At 55.6% G+C, this 27,733-nt stretch overlaps 1 protein-coding gene across 2 annotated transcripts; it reads left to right on the top strand.

The window, feature by feature from the left end:
* The first annotated feature begins 1,271 nt into the window (after nucleotides 1-1,271).
* Nucleotides 1,272-14,505, top strand: PRRG3 (proline rich and Gla domain 3). Of its 2 annotated transcripts, XM_048514394.1 has the most exons (5): nucleotides 1,272-1,422; nucleotides 2,281-2,492; nucleotides 5,958-6,002; nucleotides 7,866-8,026; nucleotides 9,574-14,505. In XM_048514394.1, exons 3-5 carry the CDS (start codon nucleotides 5,996-5,998, stop codon nucleotides 10,105-10,107), a joined length of 702 nt encoding a protein of 233 aa, XP_048370351.1. In that variant the 5' UTR covers nucleotides 1,272-1,422; nucleotides 2,281-2,492; nucleotides 5,958-5,995; the 3' UTR covers nucleotides 10,108-14,505. The 2 variants fall into 2 exon arrangements, with proteins under 2 accessions (XP_048370351.1, XP_048370350.1); XM_048514393.1 differs by lacking the exon at nucleotides 2,281-2,492.
* The last annotated feature ends 13,228 nt before the right edge of the window (nucleotides 14,506-27,733 follow it).

Below are 27,733 nucleotides of genomic sequence, written 5' to 3'. Positions count from 1 at the left end.
AGTCTGTTAGAGAATAGGCAAGCATTTATATATGAGGTTATTAGGGGGGAAAATAGCTCAAGAGCCCATAAGAACATAAGAAGAGCCCCGCTGGATCAGATCAGTGGTCCATCTAGTCCAGCATCCTGTCTCTCACAGTGGCCAACCAGTTGCACTAGAGGGCCAACAACAGGGCATAGAGGCCAAGGTTTCCCTCACCACTGGGTGTGTTCTGGCACTGGGATTCAGAAGCTTACAGTCTGTGAATGTGGAGGTTCCCTTTAGTCACCATGGCTAGTAGCCACTAATAGACTTTTCCTACATGAACCTGTCTAATTGCTTAAAAAACCTTCCAAGCACGTGGCAAACACTATATCCTCTGGCAGTGGATCCCACTTTTTAATCACACTCTGTGTAAAGAAGTTCTTCCTTTTGTCTGTCCAGTTCTGACTCTACTGTCCATTTTCATTGGATGACTTCGAGCGCTAGTATTTTTAAAGAGGGAGAAAAAGTTATGTATTTTCTAACTCTCTCTAGTCTCTACCCCATAAGCCTCCCACCCCGTCATCTCTTTTCTAAAAAGAAAAATCCCAGGCTCTTCGGTTATGGTAGACGAAACAGCTGCTCTCCCTTTGGGAGTCTGCACTCCAGGAGACAGTCAGATACCTGAGATTAGCTTGCACAGGAGACAGCCCTCCTCGTCCACAGCTCTTTAAACCAGCCACGGGGAAGGCAACAGAAAGGCTCATCCCACCGAAGCACTCTGTTAACTGCACCCCGTCCCCAATAGTTGAAGCTGCTCTGGGGCAAGGACTGGACCAGTGGTCCTCTGCCCCTCCCCCCGGCTCTTTGCAGTCCAGCCTGTCCACCAGGAGTTGGGTAACACCATTTGCCGCTCCTTCTCTAGCACTGGTTATACCCCGTTTGCATTTAGGGTGGCTTCCCAGGCCTTAAAGTGCGTTGAACTTATAGCCACTTGCAAAACCATTCCCACAGTTCAGGATCTCCAGCCTCGCGCCGTGCAGCTGGAACAACCTTCAGACTACAGTCCCCAGAAAGCCAGACGCTCCGAGGACTTCGCTTTGCCACTCCACGATTGGGTAGAAAGATCTTAAGGCCCGCCTCCACCCCTCAATGTGCTCTGTGATTGGGTAGAAAATGAAAGACCAAGTTTGTGGACGCGCTTTCTTACGGCAGGCATGGATTTAGGTAGAATGCCTCGGTTAATACCCCGCCCCTCGAAGGGCGTAATTGGTCAAGATGCACGGTCCGGTCCCGCCCCCCTAGGCAGACGGTGGCGGCTGCTACTGCTCTGGGCAGGGCTGGGCAGGCGGAAAAAAAGATCCGAACGGATCCCATCAGATCCACCCCGACCAGGAGGGATCCACCGGGCCAGCTTCGAGAAGGAGGAGAAGGACGGCGGATGGGAAACCTGAAACAAGGGTGAGGGGCGCTGGAGGGAAGGAGGGAGCGGGAGGGAGGGAGGGAGCGTGTGTGCTTGTGTCATGATCAGGGTTCCCGAAGTGATGCTGCTAGGCTAGTACTGGAGGAAACGGGACTGGACGTGCCTTCACGAGCGCAGAGGATGGCCCTGGATCCGGCCTCCCCTCTATCCCCAGGCAAAGGCCGGGAGGTGGGAGGGCAACCCCCTGTCCGGGTCTGTTGTTTTCTTTTCGCGATCGGTGCTTGGAGGCTCCTGAAACTTACTCGAAGGCTCACACCAAATACGACGAGATATCTGGGAATCCCGGCTCCCATCCGACTGGGGAATCCCACGCGGCGCTGGAAAGGCTTTTTCAGGCTCCAGGATCGTACGAGGGCTCCCCGCCCGCCCGTCTTGCCGCGGCCGCTGGGTACCACATTCCTGCATGTGGAGCGCGTGACGTCAGCAGCATCCCCATCGCTGCATCCCTCACGCCTCCTCGCAGTTGCCATGGCAACCTCCTCTAGTGATGGAGATGGTGTATTTATAGAGGAAAACGCTCCTTTAACACGGGGGAGGAGAAGGCATTTGGGGCTGGGCTCCCGGAGCTTGTTTGCTCCATGAAGCCTGGAGAATTAACCCATTGACATCTGCGAGGTTCTCCATTTGCACCAGGCAGATTGCTCTGTAACGTGCTGCTTCCCGTTCTCTGAATGCAAAAGCCTATGTGTGTGCCTGGGAGCTCCCTGGTTATGCTAGTGACATCATTAATTCCTTGTTATAGCTACAGCCTTGGATGAAGAGTGTCTCTGACAACCAGCCTCACCACACTTCGTTGCTATTGCTTGTGGGTGTCAGTTGCCTTTTTTTGTTCACAGCATGAAATATTACTCATGTTTACGGTCGCGCTGAGAGACTCCTCCCCCGTGTGCCAATTTGGCTGCCTGAAAAGCTGGGGGTTTCACGTTTTGGGTAATTGCCTCTGCCCCTGACTTAGGCAAACCTGAAAGGCAGGACTTCTGTATGTGTAACCAATGCGGACACAGAGCAATTTATACCTCAGAACACAAGGCTTGCTGAAGTCTAAAGGGTAAGTTTCAAAAGGTTTGTGTGGATTTGAATGGCAGTATATGTGGAAGACCATGGATGACATTCATATTTTTCTGTTTTGAATTGTTGAATCAGTGTATGGCAGCAGGGAAAAGAGCAAATTCTGTGCGAGAGTTTATTACAAAAGGGACTGAAAACAAGGTGGTCAGTATTCTAATGACCTTGTGTCGATGTATACTGTGGCAGTATTTGCAATATTGTATATGATTCTGGATGCTGAATATCAAAACTAATACAGTAGTGGTGGAAAAGATGCAGAAATGGGCAACCAGAATTACAAAGGGGATGGAGCACCTTTCCTGGTAAGGAAAACTAAGAAGATTGGGGGCTTTTTTTCCTGCTTACAAGATAGATGATTATCAAAACCTTATAAAAGCCTCACTCAGAGTGACAGGTTGGCAAAAGACAAACTGATAAAGTGTTGAGGTATGAAGCTTCACAACCCCAGGGTTACACTACCACCAGCCCCCTTAACTAAACCACCAGCAGAGACCAAAGGACAGAGCTTCTAGCTCTCCCAGCTCTAAAAGCAAGAAATCAGCCCTGCAAGGTAGGTCACTTGCAAGTTGAGTTTCAGAAAACAGTTATTCTAGTAGCTATTGCCATTAAGGGCTAAAATAGTGGATTCTGGTTGAAGCCCCCAATCTTAGGAATACCACGAAATATAATTAAAATGGTTTATTAAAAGAATGTGCAGGAATTAATAGTGAACAGTGAAGATAAAATAATAAAACTAGATTTCTAACTTAAACAGATTTCCATGCATCCAGTTGTTAGTTTGCAAGAATGAGTTCAACAGCCACACGGGCTCCAGCTAACCTGACCCACCCAAACAAAGGACAAAACTAGAATGAACCATCTTTCCTTTATGCTGAATGACGTTATTCTAATTGACCAATCAAATGCATAGCAAATGTTGTAACCTGACCAATCATTTGGTAACTAAGTGACCCTGCCAATCAGGTGACTTGCCATAATGAGACCATGTACTCTGCAGATGTATAGGGTCTATCAAGTAAGCATCTTTCTCCATCCATGGGTCCTTGCACTACCCAGAGGGAATGCATAGTAGGCCAAATTCTCTCCCAGATTCCTCTGCCTTGAGACTGCTAGGCCTAATGATCTGACTGGCACTTGTGTCAGCCTCCCATTTCTCTTCTCTCACTCTCTGAATCTGCAGTCAGCTTGACTTCATTAGGTTCTCAAAGTTTCCATGATTTTTACTAGGCCTCAGCCTACACCAGCATTTCTGAATAGGCAAGCTAAACTATTGACAGTGACGAATGGTGGGACACAGGGGCGTACTGTTATGAAATGGCTCCCCTACAGCTGTGCCCCCCACAGCTGCAGCCTGGCCCAAACTTGCCTGCCCGCTCCACCTACTCTTCCTGCCAGCCTGCTCTGTTGCTCACCTGCCCCACCTACTCTCATGTCCCTCTCTTTCTCTTGTCCACTGCTGCAGCCATTTCCAGGGACTTTTTCTCTCCTTTTGGGTGGTGGTGGTCCAGAAGCCCTGTTTCTGTTCCTCCACCCTGACCATGCCATCCCCCTCCTTTCAGCCTGCTGTGAAATGGGCAGGCTGCCTGGGAGAGCTGGTTCGGATAGGGGAGGGAGTACAGGGCCTTGACTCAAATCTGCTGGCTCCAGGAGAAAGCGGTGTGCCTGGAGGAGGCTGTAGAGGCCTCCCTGCCCTGCTGCGGTGTCAAGAAATACTTTGCAGGAGGGCGGGAGGGAGGGAGACCGTGGGCAAGCAAACAGTGCCAGTGGTGAGAAGGCAACTGAGCGGTGGGCGAGTGACTGGAGTGGGCGAGTGGCAGTGTGGTGGGCAGCAAAATGCACCCCCCACATGACCCAGGCAAATGACACCTGGACCTGAAGCCCCCTCATGCCCCCCTTCCCGCTGTAACCGGTACACCATTGATGGATACCATTGATGGGACATGACAGAAGTGTATAAAATTTTGCTTGGAGTGGAAAAGTGGATAGAGGCAACTTTTTCTCCCTCTTTCACAATACTAGAACTTGCAAAACTTCACTTGAAAAGTGGTTGACTTGTAGAATTCACTGCCGTGGAATGTGGCGATGACCACTAGTTTAGTTGGTTTTAACAGGGATGTCACAAATGAATAGACAACAGTGATTATTAGTCATGATGACGGGAGGGAACCTCCGTGTTCAGAGGCAGTAACCTTCTGAATAGCAGTGTGTGGTAACAATCAGTGAAGACCTTATTCTTTATGTTCTGGTTGTAGCCTTTCTGGGGACATCTGGAGCTCCACTGGGTGATGGATTAGATCCATGGATATGCATTAGATCCATGGCTGTTCTTATGCAATGCAAAATATGACAAAAATGTGCTGGTTTTGTATCTCAAAATGAGAATTCCTGCACGAAAAGCAGCCTCACACCACACATTTTAGATGAAGTAGTTCAAGTTTTTGGCCATTTCAGAAACAAAATCCCTAAGTTAGTCACTGAATCCTAGAGCTGGAGGGAATCTTACAGGTCATCTAGTCCAAACCCTCTGTTTCATGCAGGAAATCCCAATTCGTAACATTTCTGACAGATGGCTGTCCATCCCCTGTTTGAAGACTGTTGGCAAGAGAAAACCTCATCCTCAGCTAACTGATTTCATTATCCAATTGCTCTGTTAGGAAGTTTGTCCTGACATCCCACCAATGTCTACTCTCCAGTAACTGAAGCTCATTAGATCTAGTTTTGCCCTCTGGAACAGTGGAGAACAAGTCTTTTCCTCCATGAAAGGCCTTCAAGTATTTGAAAAGCATGATCATAACTCCTCATAGTCTTCTCTTCTCCAGACTCAACACATCCATACCCTTCAACCTTTCCTTAAACAACTTTTTTTTTCTAAATCCCAGTCTGTTTTTGCTGGTCTTTTTTGAACTGGTTCCACTTTGTCTACATCTTTCTTAATGTGAAGTACATCAAACTAGACCCAGTTGCTCTAGCTGAGGTCTGGGTAATGTGTTGTACGGTGAAGCGATTTCTTTTCCCATGGCTTGAGTACTATATTTCTGTTAAGACAATACAAAATTGCAGCGGTCTTCTTTGCAGCTGCACCATACTGCCAACTCATGCTCTGCTTGTGATCCATTGCGATCCTTTGTTCATGAATGAGTGCCAAGCACAATATCCATCATACTGTAATTATGTTCTTTTCTTTTTGCTGAAATAAAGAACTTTGCATTTGTCTCTGTTAAGTTTCATTTTGTCTCAACCCAGCTTTCCAAATTGTCAAGATCAATAATCTGTACCATTGGGATGGATTTTGACTGGAAGTGACTTTTGGGATTCGCTTTGGATATTGCTTGAGCTGGCAGATGTGTAAATGTAGGAAGTCCCACTCTAAGATGGTCCCTGGGATGGGGAGGAGGTGAGGAAATTGGGCTTGGCAGCTGTGACTGATCTTTCCTTTCCCCAACAGATGGCTGAGGCCTTCAAGTAACTGAGTGAAGATTCGACATGGCAAGTAAGTGATCCTCCCCTCTTAGAGACTGGATTATGCTTCTTTCTTTTCTTGGGATGAAGGTTAAAAGAATAGGACAGTAAGGCAGAATGAATTTTTGAGACAGTGGCTCCTGCAAGACAGAATGCCAAAATCTGAAGGCTGGAAAATCAAAAGCTTATAAATCCTCTATTGGTCAACTTAAATGCAGCACATTGTGAAATGGTACAGAACAGGGGTTGCTAAATTATTAAAAGTGAGAGCTACTTTTGAGTAATGAAAAACATCCTGAGCTACTAAAACATATAGAAATTTAATATAAATATGAATATTAAATTAGCTTTCACTCACCCAACTAAAAACTGGGCTGGTTCCAGGGTTTTTTTTTTGAGAAAGATGTGGCAGGTCTGTTGAATGAGTTGTTGTGGACTTTGATCCTAATAGTATAGAATCTTGAACAAAGTAAGTCTGGGAATTTGACTTTTAGGTCAAATCTGCAAGCATGTGTTACTTGTTGTTCTCATTGTCCCAACCTTGAGCAAGATAGTTTATGGATAAATGGCTCTATGCCCAAAATAAATCCAGAAAGAGCAGAACACAGTTTGAAATCAGTATTGCTTGGGAAAGTGTCATTCTGCACTCAGAGATGTCATTCATCACTCCGTCAGAGGAAATAAATGACAAGGGATAATTTTTTACATTTCTGATTTCATTGACATATACTAGCTTTTTTGAGTGCTTGTGATTATTTTTATTGAATTATTTCAGGAAGGATTAGACTGATATTAAATAAAAATATTAAAAGAGCGAGTAATTTTTGGCTGGAATAAATAAACTTCTGACTGCTTTTCAGTCAGAGGGCTGATTACCTATTAATTATTGAGTATTAGATCATTTCATTACAGCCTTGTAGTTTAGAAGCTAATGTATTGCTTTGAGTCAGTTTTCATGTGCCTGTTTTAAAAGTAACATTTTCCCCCACGAATGGGATGAAACTCGTATTTCTTTGAGTCTCCCCAGGGAATTGTCTCCTGTGATATTTTCCTGGGTCTTCTAGGGGCTGCACAAAATACTCTTCAGCTGATGGCAAGCTGCAAGCAGCTTGCAAGTTACCTGTTGGAGATCCCAGATAAAGAATATCTGACATAAGAAACCAGTCATATTGTGCAATGACATTAAGAATATGTTTTGTACTGTATTAAAACAGAAAATGTGTATTTGATGTGGGGCTTCCCTGTCCAAATCAAAGTCAACCTAGTAACCATATGAACGCTACCCTGGGAGAAAGTCCCATTTAGTAGACCTGAGTGTCCTGTTTAGGATTAGCTCCCTCAAGTAACAGCTGGGAATAGGCATACTAAGCCCCTGCTGGTGGTGAAAGATCTGCCACAGCCCGCAAGTGGTTCCTACCTCTGCTCAACTGGTCAGTAGAGGGGGAAGTGGTGGGATAGTGTGAGAGATGGTGGTAGTGCCCCAGTACCCTGATGTCACTTCCTGTGTGCCCAGAAGTGATGTTAGCTCATTGTCAGCGGATGCCCTGGCATCTGGGCAAAACTTTGTAGTGCAGTAAAGAAATATCACAGGGCACATGGGGAATGAGGTCAGCACACTGTTGATGATGTCATTACATCACTTGCAAAGGCCTCCCCGTCAAGGTAAGTCTTCTACTGGTTGCTAAGAGGACCTGGCAACCCTAGCTGAGGAAGGGGGGGGGGGGAGAATCTGGAATTGGGTTGGGAATATCTGGGACAGCGGAATATGGGTGACTTCAGTGGTTCAGTTGACTGTCTTTGGGCCAGCCTCAACTCATACCTGGCTTGGTGGCCCATATCTCCGTGCTGAGGAGAAGGGGGCTTCTGTTTGCATCTTCTCATTTCTGCATTGCAGCCTTCCTGGCAGCTCAGAATGCCCACTCTGTTCTCAAGCGCTTCCCTCGAGCCAATGGCTTCTTGGAGGAATTCCGGCAGGGTACCATTGAGCGGGAGTGTGTCGAGGAGATCTGCAGCTATGAGGAGGTCAAGGAGGTGTTTGAAAACAAGGAGAAGACGGTAGGTGTACGGAAAGAGGAGGAGATCTGAGCTGTGGGGTTGTGGATTACAGTGGGTAGTTGGAAAAGTGTCACTTCTCTCCTTACCAAGAGACCTATTCTCAGTGTCTTCTCTTTTCATTCAGAGGGATTAGCATTTCCTTACATTGGTTGTTGTGGGTTTTCCGGGCTGGGTGGTTGTGGTCTGGTAGATCTTGTTCCTAATGTTTTGCCTGCATCTGTGGCCGGCATCTTCAGAGGTGTATCACAGAGAGAGGTGTGTTAACACTCCTGTCTGTGAAACACCTCTGAAAATGCCGGCCACAGATGCAGGCAAAACATTAGGAACAAGATCTACCAGACCACAGCCACCCAGCCTGGAAAACCCACAACAACCAGTTGAATCCGGCCGTGAAAGCCTTTGACAATACATTTTCCTTACATTATTTATCAGCCTCTCTCTTTCCCTTGACTTAATCTCCTGGGTTTTATTATTATTTTTACGTGAAGCAGTGGCAGGGTCTCCAATTTTCATTTCCCCCTGATCTAAATCCCTCCTCCAGCTGCTATTGCACCCACAGTGGGGAACAAGAAAAACCAAGTGTGTATTTTTTCAGTTGTGTGGTAAATAGCAGCTTCAGGTGATAATGTACACTGCCATTCTAAGCCAAGTTACACCCTTACTCAGATGGTTGAAACACAACTGCTTAGTATTCATTCATTGATTTCTTTATTCACAGTGGGGACCCAGTGTGGCTTACACAGTTCTTCTGTCTTCTATTTTGTACTCACACCAACACTGGGAAGTAGGTTAGGCTAAAAGTGTGTTATCCAGCAAATGTCCATGACTGAGTGAGGATTGGAACCAGGGTCTCCTGAATCCTAGTCTGAAGCTCTAACCACTACACCACACTAGTGTAACTCTGCTTAGGTTCAGGAAAATGGTGTGCATGAGTAAGAGAGTTTGTCTTCTCCATCTGGTGATATTGTTGCAGTCAGAATCTTAGCCACTCTATACTTTTAAGTAAAATGAAACAAAAAGTAGTTCTCCCTGTGTCACATTGTTTTCAGGTGAGTGAGAGTGTGCTTGGTGGTCCTAGTCTGGGCTTTAGAAGATGTAAGACTGATTTCTGTGGTGCATTTGAGTGGTTGTGGCCATTTTTGGGGTTCCATTCAGGAAACAAATCCAACCCTGTGAACAATGAGGTTGTGAGGATGAAGATATAATTTGTTATGATCATTTAATTCTTCAGTCTTTGTGCCATCTTTCAATGTCCCAAACTGGCTGAGGTGGGGCATGCGGAAAGATGGGGTTCAGGTGAAGTATGTGTGGGGAGAAACCTGCTGCTGCAGACTTGGGTGTGGGGTGGATAACCCCATAAAACAGTGATAAGTATTTTCCTGTTTGGTTACTTGTTGCTGGCCAGGCATCCTTAGCTACTGTTCCCATAATGCTCTTGATAATGTCCACACACTTTGTCCTACACTCAGGAAGTTGCCTGTGGAAGGCATTGGGACCTGCCAGAAGGACTTTTGCTGATCAGGGTTTCCTTTTGTTTCCCCCTGCAGATGGAGTTTTGGAAAGGTTACGCCTATTCTGTCAAGGATCCCACAGAAGGCACAGGCCGCTCAGATGCCATGTACGTTGTAGTGCCCTTGCTAGGTGTCGCTCTGCTTATAGTCATTGCTCTGTTCATCATATGGCGGTGTCAGCTCCAGAAGGCCACACGCCACCGTCCTTCTTATGCCCAGAACCGCTATTTGGCCAGCCGAGCGGGCCGTAGTCTCCCCAGGGTGATGGTGTACCGAGAGGCCTCGCACAGTCAAAGCGAAGCCCACTGCCAGCGGGACCCAGGCAGCAGAGGGGCTGGCAATGGCCGATGGGCCCTCGGGCCAGCCAGCCAGCAAGACAGCACCCTTCATTCCTCCGATCCTTCCACCTCTGTCCTGATGAGATTGTCAAGTGCGACCCCACCGCCTTCGTACGAGGAAGTGACCGGGCATCCTGAGAACAGCAGTGGCGAGGAGACCAGCCTGTCCTACAGTGACCCACCACCCAAGTATGAGGAGATTGTGGCTGCCATTCCTGGCCCAGGGAAATAGTAGCCTGGTGCTGCTCTCCATATTTATGTTCGACCAGAAGATGCCATCACGGAGAAGCCTTATCCTTCACACTCACCAAAAACTCCAGTGATAGCAGATTCCATGAAGGCCCTTCCCTTTTCCAGCAGGGGGTGCTGCAGAAATGGTCAACGTTCCAGTGAGCTCAGCTTTCTAGTCTCCTGTGTGTGCTGTTATGGAAGGCTGGGGGAGGGTACTGACGCTCTTGGTGCTCCGTTGCGGAGAGACTTCTTGTGAGAATACAACACTTTTGCCTTGGGGGTAGTTTAGGGATGTTGCTCTTGGTGTTTGCCAAGGAGTAGCAATGCTGCTGTTCCCTCGTGTACTATAAGAGGAGGTGGCTAGCTATGTACCAGGCTTGGGTTTTTCACAGTATGGGGTCTCCAGAAAAGGGGTGTTATATTGCCCTGTATTTGCACCTGCTTCACTGCTCTTGCCAGAGCTCACCTGGGCCTGCTGAGTGCACACCTGTTGGGAGGGATACGGCTCTTGGGAGTCTGGGCATCTGGGTCTCAACAAGCTTCTGGCTCGGCCTTTTTTGTGCCCTGGGAGAAGAGCCGGCTGGGCTGCACTTTGCTTCTTACTTGCTCACTGCTGAAGTGTGCTTGTCTTGGGATGTGTTTGGCCACTTCTTATATGTGCCAGATGTGTGGTGGTGTGTATCATTTCCTCTTCTGCAGAACACAGCTTTGCACAACAAAAGGAATGGATTGGGGAGGGGAAAGCACTGGGACATGTTGCCGCTCACTGCCCCTTCTTCCCTCCTTTCCCACCAATGTTTTCCTCTTCTTGGGCCCAGCAGGCAGAGAAAGCTCTGGGTCTTGCTGACGTAGCCCAAAGTGAAGCTTCTTTTAGTGTGTCTCATATTCTTTGTGTTGGTGGTCACCACTCTCTTCATGTCTCTGTGAAACTGTGGGATGGGAGGAGGCTTGCTGCTATGTCTGTCTCTTTCAAGCTGCTGGATGAGACCAGTGACCTCGTTTTTGCCTTCAGTGAACCAAGGCCTGGTTCTCCCCACCCTCCTTGTTGCTTAGTAATGCACGTATTCCTCCTCCCTGTTCTTGTAGAAACTTCTGGAGCTTCTGCTCCTTGTTTTGAGGGCGTGTGGAACTGGATGCTTGTCGGAGTCCCCCTGATAGAACTTCTTTCCACCCCGTTTTGCTGGCTTCAAGTACCATATATATCCTTGAGGAAGGGATCATACTTAAAAAGGGAGTTTCATGGGAAGTTGCCTTAAGCTGAATCGGATCACTGGTCCATCAAGGTCCGTGTTGTCTTCTTAGAGTGGCAGCAGCTTCCAGAGACTCAGGCAGAAGTCATTCATGTCACCAGTGGCCTGGCCCTTTTAACTGGAGATGCCAGGAATTGGACCTGAGATTGTCTGCAAAGCAGAAGCTCCTCAACTTCATAACCTGAGTGGTTAATATCCAGTCAATCTGAATAGAAAGAAAGGATGAAGCCATCTGTATTAGTGACTCTTCAACCTCCCTCTCAACTCTTCTTTGTTAGCTGAGCCTTCCTTCACAGGCTTTTTCCTGTCACCCATATCTCCTTTTAGATTTTTGGAACTGGCCACTGGAGCTCGCTGACATGGCATCCTGTCAACACATGTGTTCTGGGAGTTCCAGGTGTGGAACTGAGTTCCCAGGTGTGTGCAGGCCTAATTTGGATTGGGATTATGGGAAGAGGAGGTTTAGCCTTTCTTGGTGTTCTTTCCTCATCTGGAAACGGCACCTGGGGAGCTGCTGTTTGCCCTATTGGGAAAATGTATGGATGGTTACATATAAGTTTCCCCAGAGAGGCTAATAGCAGTTCCACCAGTAATTTCAAGTTTGGAAAATAATGCAGGACAGGGAAGCGATATTTCTTTCTATCTGTATGCTGCTGTTCCAATCTGAACACCAACAGAACCCATGGCAGATAGGAGGACACGTCTGATTGGCTCTTCCCACTCCGTTTTGTGTATTTTTTTGCTGTACATTCCATCATCTTTTATTTCTTTCTTAGCAGCTATCCCCCATTTGTCTGTACCTTTCTGAGAAGGTGGTGACCCACCCAGAATAAGATACGGCTTTGGATCCTATGACATTGTCACCCTTGCTCTGCTCTCCGGTGGCTGTGAGGGGACTCCTTAGTGTCAGCACTCACTTTCCCTGCTGTTATCACTTCTGCATGTGTCAGAACTCCTTGAAAAACATGGATCCTGGGCACATGGAAAAGGAAACAAGTGCGGTAGTGGAGGAAAGGCTCTGCTTCAGCTGGAGAGAAGAGCAGGAGGGACATGGCCATATAGATCCAAGCCCCAGTACCCCAGCAGAGGTGTAGGCCTGCAGGTAATATGTCTGGTTCCTCTTACATGATGCTTCTTTTCATGTCACAGACAAACGGGGCTTGTCTCCTTCTGCAGCATGGCATGAGTGGCTCAGGTTCAACATGTGCTCAGTGGTCCCCCCAACACACTTTCTTCTCAATGGTGCTAAAGCTTAGTCAGGTATTGCCAACAGTGTTTACATATATGTTGCTTCCCCCTCCCCCTGTGGATTTTTTAAAAAGCAAAGTGTAACATGAGAAATGAAGTATTTTTTTTGTTTAGTTTTACATAGAGCCAAATGTTTGTCATGGAACTGATGCAAACAAATCAACACCTAATGGAAATCTGGCTTTTAAATAAGTCCTGTGGTTGGAAGATTTCCACCATCCTTTACTGTGCAGACTCAAAGGAGGTGTAATATAAATGAGGACAGAACAAGAAATAAAAGACCAAAAATTGTCAGTTACTCCTTTTCCTTCCCACCCTAGGTGAGGATTTCCCCAAAGTTTGGAGTGGGGGGGCGGGGGCAAAAGACCTATGAACATGAGGCAGCTCCTGCAGGAATCTCCTTGGGGGATCTCTGAATATTGGACATGGATCCTATCAGGGAAGATCCATTCATTAGCCTGTGAGTGGGTATGTCAGCTGCTCAGGGTCAGAGAGGGAGACTGGCTTCTAATTTCCCATCACACTGTTTACAACAAAGAACGACGCATTGGGGCCTTGCTTGCCTCTCACCCTGCATATTTTGGGCTCTCTAGTGCCTCCTTTCTCCCTGTTTCTTTTTATTCTTCCCCTTTTATGCTGAGGTTAGCAGCATAAATATTAACCAAAGAAAGCTCTAGACTTTTTTTTTTGTTTGAAAACCAGGAAAGAACTGAAAAGTATTTATTCATTGCCTCAGCAAAACCTTCTTCCAAAACAAAATAAAAAACAACAACCACAACAGGCAAGCCATTTTGGAGACACAACTAGCTCTTTCATGGTCCATCCTTCAGGCCGGGATGGTGGATGACATGTAGGCTAAATGTGGAAGTGATGCTGCTGGTGGTTTGGCTTTACAGGTGCGTGCATGTTCTATATTTAAATTTCTAATCACCTTCTGACCCATTTCAGGCCTTCAAGGCAGCTTGTCAGTACAGTTACACTGGTATTGGACATTTCAGGAGTTCAGAGACTTCAGCTGTATTGAATTTCACAGCAGCCTAGTGAAAGAGGCTGTTATTACAGTTATTATAGTAATAATGTAGTAATTTTTACTGTTGTCATTACAGTAGTAATGCAGGTGAGGCAAGATGTGATCCAGGAACTTCCTAGCTTTGAACACATGTGGTCATTTGACAGGGCTTTTCAATGCAAACATGAAAAATCATATCCGCATAAATTGCAAGCTGTGCATCTTTGCAGGCACAGAGTCTTGGGTGAGGGCTACCTGGAACATTTTAGCCACAGGGTGGGTTCCTGCTCCTCAGAATCCTGAATTTATGGCAGGAGATCTTTTTGAAATGGCACTGCTGCAAGATTGACCTTCCATGCAGATTTCCTTGAGGGCTGACTTTCAAAACGTGATTGTGTGAATCCATTCCTGAGATGCAGCATCACTTCGTACAATTACCGTTTTGTTAATAGTGTGGGATGCTTCACCTTTCCCCAAAGATTTCGTAGAAGTCAGGCAGCTGGAAGACAGCCCTCCCTCCAGGGTATTCAGACATAAAACGTGCAGTGTTTGTCTACATCAGGTCTCCCACCCCCACCCCATCCACTGTGAAATATGACAGTGAGCTGCTGGTTTGTGGCCTTTCTCATATTCAGGCTTCTGGACCTACCACGCTCTGAGCCTGCCCTGCTGTTGGTGTGTGTGCCTCCCTCTCTCCCTCAGAGTCTTTGCTGCCAGGATTGTAAATGACGTGACAGAGAATATCCCTGGAGGACTGACTGGAAAGAGGGGAAAGCCTCTGCCATCCTCTGCAGCTTTCATGGTACCAAACCCTACAGTTGATACTCTGTAAAGCCCGGTCTATTTCTGTGAAAAGAAATTTATTAAAAAACAAACAACACTTGCAGTTCTATTCAGTGTGACGTCTTTAATCCTCTCGAGCTCTCAGTTGAGCTGTATTCGTCCTATTTTTATACTGGCTTTCCTTCAGGGGGTGTTGATTGTTCTCCCGTTTATAGTAGGCTAAGAAACAGGGCAGGCCTGAGCTTCATGACTGAGAAGTGAATTGAATGAGGGCCTCTCTGTTCCAAGTGAACTATTCTTGTCACTGGACTGTGATGGTTCTCAGTTTAGCCTGTCAAATCCTGGACACACACTCAGAGTAAGACGCTGGTCTCCCCCATCCTGGGCGGCTCCTTCTTCGCCTCATCCAAAGGTAAAGGCAGTCTCTTGTTTCCTCCAAAGACAAGGGACACACATCTGCCCATCTTAACACATCCTCACCTTCTTCTGTCTGCAATTGGTAATGTCTCATATGCTTCTCCCCTCGTCCTTGGGGCTGGTTCTTCCTGCCATTACCAATTTTATAATCTCGCACTTCGCCAATCAATTCAATAAGCCTTTATTGGCATATACACGATAGTATAAAACTTCGCCAATCATCTCTTAGTGATACCAGACTCAATCCCTCAGCTGTCACCCTGTGGAAAAGTTCCCTTAACCTGGGAACCTTCCTGGTTGCCAGTCACCAGCCCAGCCCCAAAGTTAGGAACCAGAGCCACACTGCCAGCCTCAAAAGGGGGGCTAGTTTGAATTTTTGGTAGCATGCAAGATGGGTTCTTTGAAATTTGGTAACTGCACAGGAGCACAACGTATAGAACTAGTACATTTACTTTTTAGACAGCGCAGCATGGCAAAACAGGCTTACTGACAAAACAAGGAACCCCACTTAGTCCCCAAACTGAATGTGTGCTAATGAAACACATTCAGGCAGGCAAATTCCACATAATTACCCTGGCTCAGTCATCTTGAGCTCTGGCTGACTGTCCAGTCTCCCAAGTCCCTTCACCAACTCCCAAGCCGAGGGTTGCCTACCTCGGCTACCCACAGACTCACAATCCCATCTATTCACCTGTTGAGGTTTTATCAACACCCCCCCCCCCATGTAGGGTTCCAATTCTAGCCCAATGAGACTAGCCCCTTTCAGTTGAACTGATTGATAATCTTAATACCACCCACTGACTCAACAAACTTCCAAGAGTTCGCCATATAGTCACTACCCACCCCCTCCATGAGCAGCCATCTAATTGTTACTGGTGCTGCTTACTAAGGGCGAAAACCCAGGCTGGGTAAATTTCACTCCAACCATTGGGATATGCAAGGTCATGTGGCTAGATCTGTTTGATAATCACAATACTAGAAATGGCTTGCAGCTGTGAGCCATCTCCTTTCACATTCATGCTTTACAAAATATCTTAAAGCAATTCTTGAAGGAGAAAAGGCAAACCACGAAGATGGGCCTCGGTCTGATCCAGAATGGCTTTTCTTGTGTTCTTATTTCTTTACTATTTTATTTAGAAATGTATGTGCTACCTATTCAGAGATTTGCTTGATGGAGCTCGCAACAAAACAAATAATTAAAAAACAAACAAATCACAATGAGCAGTCTAATGTTCATATAACAGTCTTCAGACTAGAAGCAGACCATGAACAATTTTAAAAAGATTTTATTGACATCATTTATAATCTGCCTTTCTCACTAAGGCTGATTCCGCATGGGCCAACAACCACGGTGTGAAAATGGTGTGAAAATGATGTAAAAGGGTTTATACCGTTTTCACACCATTTTCACTCTGCGGTTTTTGGCCCATGCGGAATCAGCCTAAGATTCAGAGCAGATTACACAATGTAAACCAATTCAGTCAACAGGATGATACATCTAATAAGCAATGTAATAGGGCTAGGAGTTGTCGAAGGTTGAAATGGAGTCATCATCTGAACAAAGCCTAAGTATTAACATGACATATATTTAACATGACATGTTATTTAAGTATTTAACATACTAAGTATTACTAACATGTTAAACAGTGTATTACTAACATGTTACTAACATATTACTAACAGTGTATTACTAACATGTTAAACATTACTAACATGTTAAACATACTAATATGTTAAACAGTGCAGAACCTGGTATTACATCAGTAGAAACACATTGCATTTTCCTAGATAAGTCTGTTGTGATGTAACCCTATTTCCTTTACAAAAATGCCCTCCTGAACAATTCTGTTTCACATAGTTTCCTGATGACATGGGAGTTTTCCTGACCCCCTCAGGCAGACCATTCCACAGGGTGGGGCCACTGCAGAAAAAGTATCTATACATGCAGACATATGTCTTGTTCATCTGTTTGGCAGCACTTGCAGAAGGCTGCTCAAGTGAGTGAAGTTGTTGCCTTGGCATATGGTTGGAGAGATGGTCTTGCATATATGAGCATCCAAGGCTTTGTATGCAAGAGCCAAAACCTTGAATTTGGTTTGGTAGCTGACAGGCAACAAATGGAGCCACTGCAGAATGGGAGTAATATGCATGTCTTGCTCCTGACAATAACTGGGCTGCAGCATTCTGCCCCAGCTGAAGTCTGCGAGCTGATTTTGAGGAGAGACCTATATAGAGTGCATTATGCTAGTCTTGTCTCAGTGTTACTGTGGCACGGATCCAGGTGGCCAGATTGGTTGAGTCAAGGTAGGGGAGCCAGTGTGACTTAGTGGTTAAGAGCGGTGGACTCTAATCTGGAGAACAGGGTTTGATTCCCCACTCTTCCAAATGAGTGGTGGACTCTAACCTAGTGAACCAGGTTTGTTTCCCACTCCTACACATGAAGCTTGCTGGGTGACCTTGGGCTAGTCACAGTTCTCTCAGGACTCTCTCAGCCCCACCTATCTCACAATGGAAGGAGAACAGAAAGCGATTTGAAAGCAGCTTTGAGACTCCTTAAAGGTGGAGAAAACTGGGGTATAAAAACCGACACTTTTTCTTTTCTAAACTAATTAGAAAAAATAGAGATTGCATTAACTTGCTTCTCTAGCAATAATGCTGAGTCCAGTGTAATCTCTGCACTCTTCAGTAAATCAGCCAGGGTCAGCTGAACCACATCAAGAATGGGAAGCACGATGCTGTTTCAAGCCTCGGCTTTGGCCACTAGCATTTTTCCCCATCTTGTCTGGGTTCAATTTCAATTTGTTCCCTTTCAGCCATTTAACCACAGCATCCAGGCAGTGGCTATAAATCCTCTCCCATACCACCAGGACATTCTGACAGAGATACAGAGCTGGATGTCCTCAGTGTATTGATGACCTCCATGCCAGAGCTACAAATGATTTCTCCTAAGAGCTTTACATGGAGATTGAATAACACAGGGAGGGGTAGGATTGCCCACTGTCAAACCCTACAGGACACCTCCCGCTCTGAAGATAACTTACTGAGTGTCAACCTTTGAGTCCAGTCTGTGAACAGTGATTTAAACCAGTCTGAGGCATATCCTCTGGTATCTATGTCTGCCTCCAAACACCTCCACAGGACAGCCTGATCTACCACACCAAAGGCTGCAGATAAATCCAGTAGGAGCAACAAAGAAACATGGCCTTTGTCTACATTCAGATGGAAAGCACCAACTAAAGACACCAGAGCCATCTCTCTCCCATAGCCTGGCCTGAAGCCAGACGGAAAGGGGTCCAGAACAGATGAATTGTCCAAGAAGTCACGGAGTTTATCTGGTTCTGCTCCCACAATCGCTTTGCCTGGGTAGAACAGGTTAGAGACCCATTAGAGACTAACTAGCCACATCATGTTTTTGTAGGGTTTTTTTTTGTCAAAGTAATGGATGGATAACTGGCAAGAGAAGAAGCCATGGATTAAGGACATGTTTATGATAGGCACCAAGGGCTCACTTATGTGGTCTTTACATCGTTTTAGCAGCCAAGATGGGCAAGGATCCAGGGCACATGTATTGACCTTTGGAGATCCCAAATCCTGTAAACATCCATCATGGTAACTTGGTGAAAAACTGGCGCATAAGCAAAGAAGTTGATGAGTTAGGCATTTCTTCTGCTTCGCTAATATTCCAGTCAGCATCCAGATCAAAGTATATCTGTGTCATTTTATCAGGGGAAAAAAACTTTGCAAAGGTGTTGCAGCTAATTATCTATGCCTGAGGCAACAAAGTTTTACATTTATAAGTCAGCAGATGCTGAGACACCTTAAACAAATGGGATGTCACGAGCAACTACCTGATGCCACGGTTGTAGTGGCAAAGTGCCATGACACCCCCGCCCTCCCCGACTTTGGTCACCACCAGCTTCATCTTTGTAGCAGAAGCACAGAGAGCAGGAACTGGAAACGGCATCTTGACTAACAGGCTTGGATGGAACAGGAGGGGGTAATTCTTCACATACCCAGTCCCAAGCTTTCAATTCTTCCTGGAAACCGATGGGCAGCTAGCGTTGATTTGGCTCCTGCATGGAGTCCCTGACCTGACCATAGCTTGGTGGCTGCATTTTGGACTCACTGAAGTTTCTTGATACTTTGGACTGCTGTGAGCCTTGAATGGATTGGATCCCACATGAGATTACATCTCAGACAGGATGCAGAGTTTCTGCTAAGGAGACACCTGCAGGTCTGCCAACTTTTGAAAACAACAAAAGCATCTATGGGGTGCACTTAAAACACTATCCCCTCTGGCTCCCCCCCTCCCCTTGTTCATATTCCCAGCTGTCTTTCTGGGGAGATTTTGTTAAGACTTCGCAGAAACCCTTTCATGTTTGGGCTGACATTAAGAGCTCTGGGATGTGACTGGAGCAAGGCAATTTGTGTTTTAATGTGAATGTTAAAATACAAGGGAGGGTCGGGGGGCAAACCTGCTGTTTACTGTTGGTATATATATATCCAGAATCTGGGCCCCTCAGCCTGTTAGATTCTGAATTGGTAATTTATCAAAGTGCACAAGGCTTTTGTGTGCGCAGCAAAGCCATTCAGCCTTGTCTGCGTCTGTGCCAGGAACAAAATTACTCAGAGCCTTTTTATCGATTCAGGCTAATATACTTCATTTATTGTAGAAACTCCATTTCTAGATAGGATAGAGTGAATATAGTTTCCTAATCTAGTCTAACTAACTAGGACAGAGGGAGATACGCGGCCTGTGTCATGCTCTTGTGGTTGCAAAATGAAAAGCACAGGCAAGTGGAAGTGTGGAAGGAAGCAGGAAGGAAGGAAGGAAGGAAGGAAGATGCCAGCAATCTACACATCGAAAGAAAGGATCGTGTCAGTACAGTACAGAAAGAATGCCCCTTAACCCCTCACGTTAGGTTGAGAGACAGAAAGACGCCAAAGTCATCTTCAGGTCTGTGTGAATTTGAACCCGGATCTTTTAACCCTAGGTCATATTCTCAAAACGGTGCCACACCGGGCACACACAAGGATTGATGCTGTAAGCACGGGCACAGCGCCTTCCCTTCGCCACTGAGCGACTCCTTGCAAAGGGCTGTTGTTATTCTTATTATTTTTATTATGAGTGGTGGACAGGACAGGTATCAGATCGGGATGAACGGTTGAAGCTTTTCCCAGTAGGGAGCGGCGCCGGAGAGAACCGGGCCGCCTCTCGCCTCGGAAGTCAAGCCGGCGGCGCTGCAGCTCGGGCCAGCTGGCGGCATCCCCAGGCCGCTGTAACCCAGCCTGTCCTTCTGCGAGCCCAGATCTATTTCTGTCCCAGCTTTGCTCCGTCTCCCTGCAGCGCCGCGCACACGCGGACCGGAGCCCGGGGAGGGGGCGGAGCGGCCGCCGCAGCCTCCAGCCAATCACGTCCCGCAGCCCGGCAGCTGCTGACGTCAGGGGCGGCTGATGAAAGGGGCGGCGAGCTGTTGACGGAGGTGCAGGTGCGTAAAGTCCCATTGAGAAAGTGGGGAGAGCGGGAGGGGCTGAGCAGAGCCGGGCCGGGCCACTTCTGGGCGCCACTGCGGAGTTGCCGATCTGGGTCAGGCGAGGACAGAGGCCGGCTGCGCCCCCCAGAACAGCGGGGCAGCTGGGGGCTGCCTTCCTCCGGGCTAGTCCTCCTCTCCAGAGCCTGTTGCTCAAGGGCAGAAATGCCTCTGCGCCCTTCCCCGCTCTGGGCAAGGAGGAGAACGTGGATCTGTTCCAATATTGTGGAGAAGTTAAAGGCTTTATTTGTTTGTTGTTAGCGACAATCCCGTCTGCCAGTCAGAATTCCTCACCCAACAGACTCGGGGGAAAACTATCCTGTGTTTAATGGGTTGCAGTTTTTTCCAGGGCGAGGAGATGAATAACTTCCCATGAAGCCTTTGTTAAATAGGCAGGATTCTCTCTCTCCCCCCGCCCACCTCCCGCCCCCGGACTTGTTGGCAACTCTCTCCTCCCCAGTTCTGTGTTGAAAGTTAAGGGAGACCAGGAGTGCTGCTATGATTCTTCACTATGCAAGATCAGCTCAAAAGGCCTAGTGTGGTTGGGCGTCCTGCAGCCAGCCGACTGGGCCAGAGGGCGTCCTCTTTGGTTAGTTCCCCTTGCCAGGGCAACTGCAGTCATACCAAATCAAGATCCTTCAAATGCCTTCTGGTACAGACAAGGTTTTTAACTGGCCCAGGTCCTGCTGTGCCTTTTTATGCGAGGAGGAAGTTCCATTGTTTAGGGGCAGCAGCTCGGTAGGCCCTGCGGAGGGCTCCCAACCGCCATCACCCCTTTGAAAGGGAAGGTTCCAGCAGTAAGACCTGAGCAAGTTGGCCTGGGTGAAGGCAGGCCTTCAGATACTTTGGACCACTCTGGGGAACCAATTGGAAGCCAGTGCAATTGATATACTAGTGTCAGGGACTGGCTGATGCCCTGACCACCACATTGGGCACCAGGACATGCATCTGGCTGCATCATTCCTCCAGCAGAAAATGGTCAGGCAGTCTCCACCAATTCCTGCTTACCACTGCAGGTCCCCCACTCTGCCTCATGTTGGTGACCCCCAGGAACAAAATTTCAAGGGGGGGGGGCTCAAGCAACTGGGGGAAATGGGAAAGTCCTACCTTGCAGATGAATACACACCAGGGTTCTTCTTGAAGAGCTTGATTGGAAGTTCCTAGAATGAGTGCCCAGGCCCTAGTTCCTCTACAAGCTCACTTTGTGGTTAGTTTTGTTTTCCATTTGCTCCCAAGCAAATCAGGTCCACAGCTAAACTCTTCTTGTCCAGTCTGGATCAATTGTAAGCTTCATCTACTGGGGGTGGGGGGGGGGGGGGGTGGGGGGGGGGGGGGGTGGGGGGGGGGGGGGGTGGGGGGGGGGGGGGGTGGGGGGGGGGGGGGGTGGGGGGGGGGGGGGGTGGGGGGGGGGGGGGGTGGGGGGGGGGGGGGGTGGGGGGGGGGGGGGGTGGGGGGGGGGGGGGGTGGGGGGGGGGGGGGGTGGGGGGGGGGGGGGGTGGGGGGGGGGGGGGGTGGGGGGGGGGGGGGGTGGGGGGGGGGGGGGGTGGGGGGGGGGGGGGGTGGGGGGGGGGGGGGGTGGGGGGGGGGGGGGGTGGGGGGGGGGGGGGGTGGGGGGGGGGGGGGGTGGGGGGGGGGGGGGGTGGGGGGGGGGGGGGGTGGGGGGGGGGGGGGGTGGGGGGGGGGGGGGGTGGGGGGGGGGGGGGGTGGGGGGGGGGGGGGGTGGGGGGGGGGGGGGGTGGGGGGGGGGGGGGGTGGGGGGGGGGGGGGGTGGGGGGGGGGGGGGGTGGGGGGGGGGGGGGGTGGGGGGGGGGGGGGGTGGGGGGGGGGGGGGGTGGGGGGGGGGGGGGGTGGGGGGGGGGGGGGGTGGGGGGGGGGGGGGGTGGGGGGGGGGGGGGGTGGGGGGGGGGGGGGGTGGGGGGGGGGGGGGGTGGGGGGGGGGGGGGGTGGGGGGGGGGGGGGGTGGGGGGGGGGGGGGGTGGGGGGGGGGGGGGGTGGGGGGGGGGGGGGGTGGGGGGGGGGGGGGGTGGGGGGGGGGGGGGGTGGGGGGGGGGGGGGGTGGGGGGGGGGGGGGGTGGGGGGGGGGGGGGGTGGGGGGGGGGGGGGGTGGGGGGGGGGGGGGGTGGGGGGGGGGGGGGGTGGGGGGGGGGGGGGGTGGGGGGGGGGGGGGGTGGGGGGGGGGGGGGGTGGGGGGGGGGGGGGGTGGGGGGGGGGGGGGGTGGGGGGGGGGGGGGGTGGGGGGGGGGGGGGGTGGGGGGGGGGGGGGGTGGGGGGGGGGGGGGGTGGGGGGGGGGGGGGGTGGGGGGGGGGGGGGGTGGGGGGGGGGGGGGGTGGGGGGGGGGGGGGGTGGGGGGGGGGGGGGGTGGGGGGGGGGGGGGGTGGGGGGGGGGGGGGGTGGGGGGGGGGGGGGGTGGGGGGGGGGGGGGGTGGGGGGGGGGGGGGGTGGGGGGGGGGGGGGGTGGGGGGGGGGGGGGGTGGGGGGGGGGGGGGGTGGGGGGGGGGGGGGGTGGGGGGGGGGGGGGGTGGGGGGGGGGGGGGGTGGGGGGGGGGGGGGGTGGGGGGGGGGGGGGGTGGGGGGGGGGGGGGGTGGGGGGGGGGGGGGGTGGGGGGGGGGGGGGGTGGGGGGGGGGGGGGGTGGGGGGGGGGGGGGGTGGGGGGGGGGGGGGGTGGGGGGGGGGGGGGGTGGGGGGGGGGGGGGGTGGGGGGGGGGGGGGGTGGGGGGGGGGGGGGGTGGGGGGGGGGGGGGGTGGGGGGGGGGGGGGGTGGGGGGGGGGGGGGGTGGGGGGGGGGGGGGGTGGGGGGGGGGGGGGGTGGGGGGGGGGGGGGGTGGGGGGGGGGGGGGGTGGGGGGGGGGGGGGGTGGGGGGGGGGGGGGGTGGGGGGGGGGGGGGGTGGGGGGGGGGGGGGGTGGGGGGGGGGGGGGGTGGGGGGGGGGGGGGGTGGGGGGGGGGGGGGGTGGGGGGGGGGGGGGGTGGGGGGGGGGGGGGGTGGGGGGGGGGGGGGGTGGGGGGGGGGGGGGGTGGGGGGGGGGGGGGGTGGGGGGGGGGGGGGGTGGGGGGGGGGGGGGGTGGGGGGGGGGGGGGGTGGGGGGGGGGGGGGGTGGGGGGGGGGGGGGGTGGGGGGGGGGGGGGGTGGGGGGGGGGGGGGGTGGGGGGGGGGGGGGGTGGGGGGGGGGGGGGGTGGGGGGGGGGGGGGGTGGGGGGGGGGGGGGGTGGGGGGGGGGGGGGGTGGGGGGGGGGGGGGGTGGGGGGGGGGGGGGGTGGGGGGGGGGGGGGGTGGGGGGGGGGGGGGGTGGGGGGGGGGGGGGGTGGGGGGGGGGGGGGGTGGGGGGGGGGGGGGGTGGGGGGGGGGGGGGGTGGGGGGGGGGGGGGGTGGGGGGGGGGGGGGGTGGGGGGGGGGGGGGGTGGGGGGGGGGGGGGGTGGGGGGGGGGGGGGGTGGGGGGGGGGGGGGGTGGGGGGGGGGGGGGGTGGGGGGGGGGGGGGGTGGGGGGGGGGGGGGGTGGGGGGGGGGGGGGGTGGGGGGGGGGGGGGGTGGGGGGGGGGGGGGGTGGGGGGGGGGGGGGGTGGGGGGGGGGGGGGGTGGGGGGGGGGGGGGGTGGGGGGGGGGGGGGGTGGGGGGGGGGGGGGGTGGGGGGGGGGGGGGGTGGGGGGGGGGGGGGGTGGGGGGGGGGGGGGGTGGGGGGGGGGGGGGGTGGGGGGGGGGGGGGGTGGGGGGGGGGGGGGGTGGGGGGGGGGGGGGGTGGGGGGGGGGGGGGGTGGGGGGGGGGGGGGGTGGGGGGGGGGGGGGGTGGGGGGGGGGGGGGGTGGGGGGGGGGGGGGGTGGGGGGGGGGGGGGGTGGGGGGGGGGGGGGGTGGGGGGGGGGGGGGGTGGGGGGGGGGGGGGGTGGGGGGGGGGGGGGGTGGGGGGGGGGGGGGGTGGGGGGGGGGGGGGGTGGGGGGGGGGGGGGGTGGGGGGGGGGGGGGGTGGGGGGGGGGGGGGGTGGGGGGGGGGGGGGGTGGGGGGGGGGGGGGGTGGGGGGGGGGGGGGGTGGGGGGGGGGGGGGGTGGGGGGGGGGGGGGGTGGGGGGGGGGGGGGGTGGGGGGGGGGGGGGGTGGGGGGGGGGGGGGGTGGGGGGGGGGGGGGGTGGGGGGGGGGGGGGGTGGGGGGGGGGGGGGGTGGGGGGGGGGGGGGGTGGGGGGGGGGGGGGGTGGGGGGGGGGGGGGGTGGGGGGGGGGGGGGGTGGGGGGGGGGGGGGGTGGGGGGGGGGGGGGGTGGGGGGGGGGGGGGGTGGGGGGGGGGGGGGGTGGGGGGGGGGGGGGGTGGGGGGGGGGGGGGGTGGGGGGGGGGGGGGGTGGGGGGGGGGGGGGGTGGGGGGGGGGGGGGGTGGGGGGGGGGGGGGGTGGGGGGGGGGGGGGGTGGGGGGGGGGGGGGGTGGGGGGGGGGGGGGGTGGGGGGGGGGGGGGGTGGGGGGGGGGGGGGGTGGGGGGGGGGGGGGGTGGGGGGGGGGGGGGGTGGGGGGGGGGGGGGGTGGGGGGGGGGGGGGGTGGGGGGGGGGGGGGGTGGGGGGGGGGGGGGGTGGGGGGGGGGGGGGGTGGGGGGGGGGGGGGGTGGGGGGGGGGGGGGGTGGGGGGGGGGGGGGGTGGGGGGGGGGGGGGGTGGGGGGGGGGGGGGGTGGGGGGGGGGGGGGGTGGGGGGGGGGGGGGGTGGGGGGGGGGGGGGGTGGGGGGGGGGGGGGGTGGGGGGGGGGGGGGGTGGGGGGGGGGGGGGGTGGGGGGGGGGGGGGGTGGGGGGGGGGGGGGGTGGGGGGGGGGGGGGGTGGGGGGGGGGGGGGGTGGGGGGGGGGGGGGGTGGGGGGGGGGGGGGGTGGGGGGGGGGGGGGGTGGGGGGGGGGGGGGGTGGGGGGGGGGGGGGGTGGGGGGGGGGGGGGGTGGGGGGGGGGGGGGGTGGGGGGGGGGGGGGGTGGGGGGGGGGGGGGGTGGGGGGGGGGGGGGGTGGGGGGGGGGGGGGGTGGGGGGGGGGGGGGGTGGGGGGGGGGGGGGGTGGGGGGGGGGGGGGGTGGGGGGGGGGGGGGGTGGGGGGGGGGGGGGGTGGGGGGGGGGGGGGGTGGGGGGGGGGGGGGGTGGGGGGGGGGGGGGGTGGGGGGGGGGGGGGGTGGGGGGGGGGGGGGGTGGGGGGGGGGGGGGGTGGGGGGGGGGGGGGGTGGGGGGGGGGGGGGGTGGGGGGGGGGGGGGGTGGGGGGGGGGGGGGGTGGGGGGGGGGGGGGGTGGGGGGGGGGGGGGGTGGGGGGGGGGGGGGGTGGGGGGGGGGGGGGGTGGGGGGGGGGGGGGGTGGGGGGGGGGGGGGGTGGGGGGGGGGGGGGGTGGGGGGGGGGGGGGGTGGGGGGGGGGGGGGGTGGGGGGGGGGGGGGGTGGGGGGGGGGGGGGGTGGGGGGGGGGGGGGGTGGGGGGGGGGGGGGGTGGGGGGGGGGGGGGGTGGGGGGGGGGGGGGGTGGGGGGGGGGGGGGGTGGGGGGGGGGGGGGGTGGGGGGGGGGGGGGGTGGGGGGGGGGGGGGGTGGGGGGGGGGGGGGGTGGGGGGGGGGGGGGGTGGGGGGGGGGGGGGGTGGGGGGGGGGGGGGGTGGGGGGGGGGGGGGGTGGGGGGGGGGGGGGGTGGGGGGGGGGGGGGGTGGGGGGGGGGGGGGGTGGGGGGGGGGGGGGGTGGGGGGGGGGGGGGGTGGGGGGGGGGGGGGGTGGGGGGGGGGGGGGGTGGGGGGGGGGGGGGGTGGGGGGGGGGGGGGGTGGGGGGGGGGGGGGGTGGGGGGGGGGGGGGGTGGGGGGGGGGGGGGGTGGGGGGGGGGGGGGGTGGGGGGGGGGGGGGGTGGGGGGGGGGGGGGGTGGGGGGGGGGGGGGGTGGGGGGGGGGGGGGGTGGGGGGGGGGGGGGGTGGGGGGGGGGGGGGGTGGGGGGGGGGGGGGGTGGGGGGGGGGGGGGGTGGGGGGGGGGGGGGGTGGGGGGGGGGGGGGGTGGGGGGGGGGGGGGGTGGGGGGGGGGGGGGGTGGGGGGGGGGGGGGGTGGGGGGGGGGGGGGGTGGGGGGGGGGGGGGGTGGGGGGGGGGGGGGGTGGGGGGGGGGGGGGGTGGGGGGGGGGGGGGGTGGGGGGGGGGGGGGGTGGGGGGGGGGGGGGGTGGGGGGGGGGGGGGGTGGGGGGGGGGGGGGGTGGGGGGGGGGGGGGGTGGGGGGGGGGGGCGGTGGGGGGGGGGGGGGGTGGGGGGGGGGGGGGGCGGGGGGGGGGGGGGGGGGGGGGGGGGGGGCTGGGGGTGGGGGTGGTGGGGGGGGGGGGGGGGGTGGGCAGTGGGAGGGGGAGGGGAGAAAATGATACTGCAGGGATGGAAATCCTATTGTCTCTGCAAATACTCCAGTGGATCTGAGCCTTAGGCTGCAGCCGTCCTGCTCTTGATGAAGGTCTCTGCTGGCTGTCATTTCTTCCCTAAGACAAGCAACCTAGATGGAGTCTGGCCTCTTCAGCTGTCCATCAGCTGGCTCTTCTTTACCTGGTCCTTGTCCTGGCGCAAGGTTACTGACCCCTCAGAGTGGCATCTTCTTGGCTAACCTTGTCTGTGCAAACCAGGCACCAGCAGTTGAAGACCTGAGAGGCAGCCCTATTTACCTAACAGTCTCTTGCCTTGATGTCAGAATTGTCTTTAAATCCCCTGTTGCACTGTGGTGTGGATGCCTCTCAGTGTAATGGAACTTCATTTTTAAAATGGTCCATGCAACCAAGAGGGGCTGGCGTGGCTGTCTCAAAGCAGGAGGGTCTCTTTAAACTTGTGTTCACTCTTTACACTCTTTTAAAGTCCAGTTTTTTTTATCCCTTGGGGCTACCACGTGGTACCCAGTTTTTTAACAATGTGTTGATGTTTTGAAATCCAGGCAGGTTTCTCTTTGTCTGGCAGCACCAGATAGATTAATAAGTCTGGTTGTTTATATATGTGTCCTGCAGGCTAGACACAGACTTGCCCCCTGCCCCAGCACCCCAGTTTCCTCTATTCCCTTTGGAGGGCAGGATCTACTCCCAGCAGAACATCCTTCAGGCACTGCGTTTCCTGGGACACCAGCTGTTCCAGCTGTTTTGGAAGCCTGGCCATGCCCCACTCAGGTGATTGTCTCCAGCTTCTTCCAAGGGGGCACAAAAACAGCGTGTGCTTTTGTAACCAGCTTTTAGCACATGCATTTGCTTGCTGTGGCAGTGACCAAACCTCCCAATACTACAATTGGCTGGCTCTCGCCTCTCTGCACAACCCTCCCCGCATCTGCATGTTGCTGTCTTTGGTTCTGCACTGGACCAGGCCATCCCCAGCACCGTGGGGGAGTGGTAAGCGAGAAGGAACTAACATCTGCCCTGATGCCTGCAGCTGGAGCTTCGTGCTCTGTGTGTCAA

The sequence above is a fragment of the Sphaerodactylus townsendi genome, linkage group LG13, assembly GCF_021028975.2.
Source record: "Sphaerodactylus townsendi isolate TG3544 linkage group LG13, MPM_Stown_v2.3, whole genome shotgun sequence".
Classification (NCBI taxonomy): Eukaryota; Metazoa; Chordata; class Lepidosauria; order Squamata; family Sphaerodactylidae; genus Sphaerodactylus; species Sphaerodactylus townsendi.
Note: the sequence above shows the minus strand (reverse complement) of the source record. Positions and strands in the feature narration are given on the sequence as shown.

Excerpts from the sequence above, each read along its gene's own strand:
- PRRG3 (XM_048514393.1), top strand. Across the intron at positions 8,027-9,573 it reads TTGAAAACAAGGAGAAGACG|ATGGAGTTTTGGAAAGGTTA; the intron begins GTAGGTGTACGG and ends TTCCCCCTGCAG.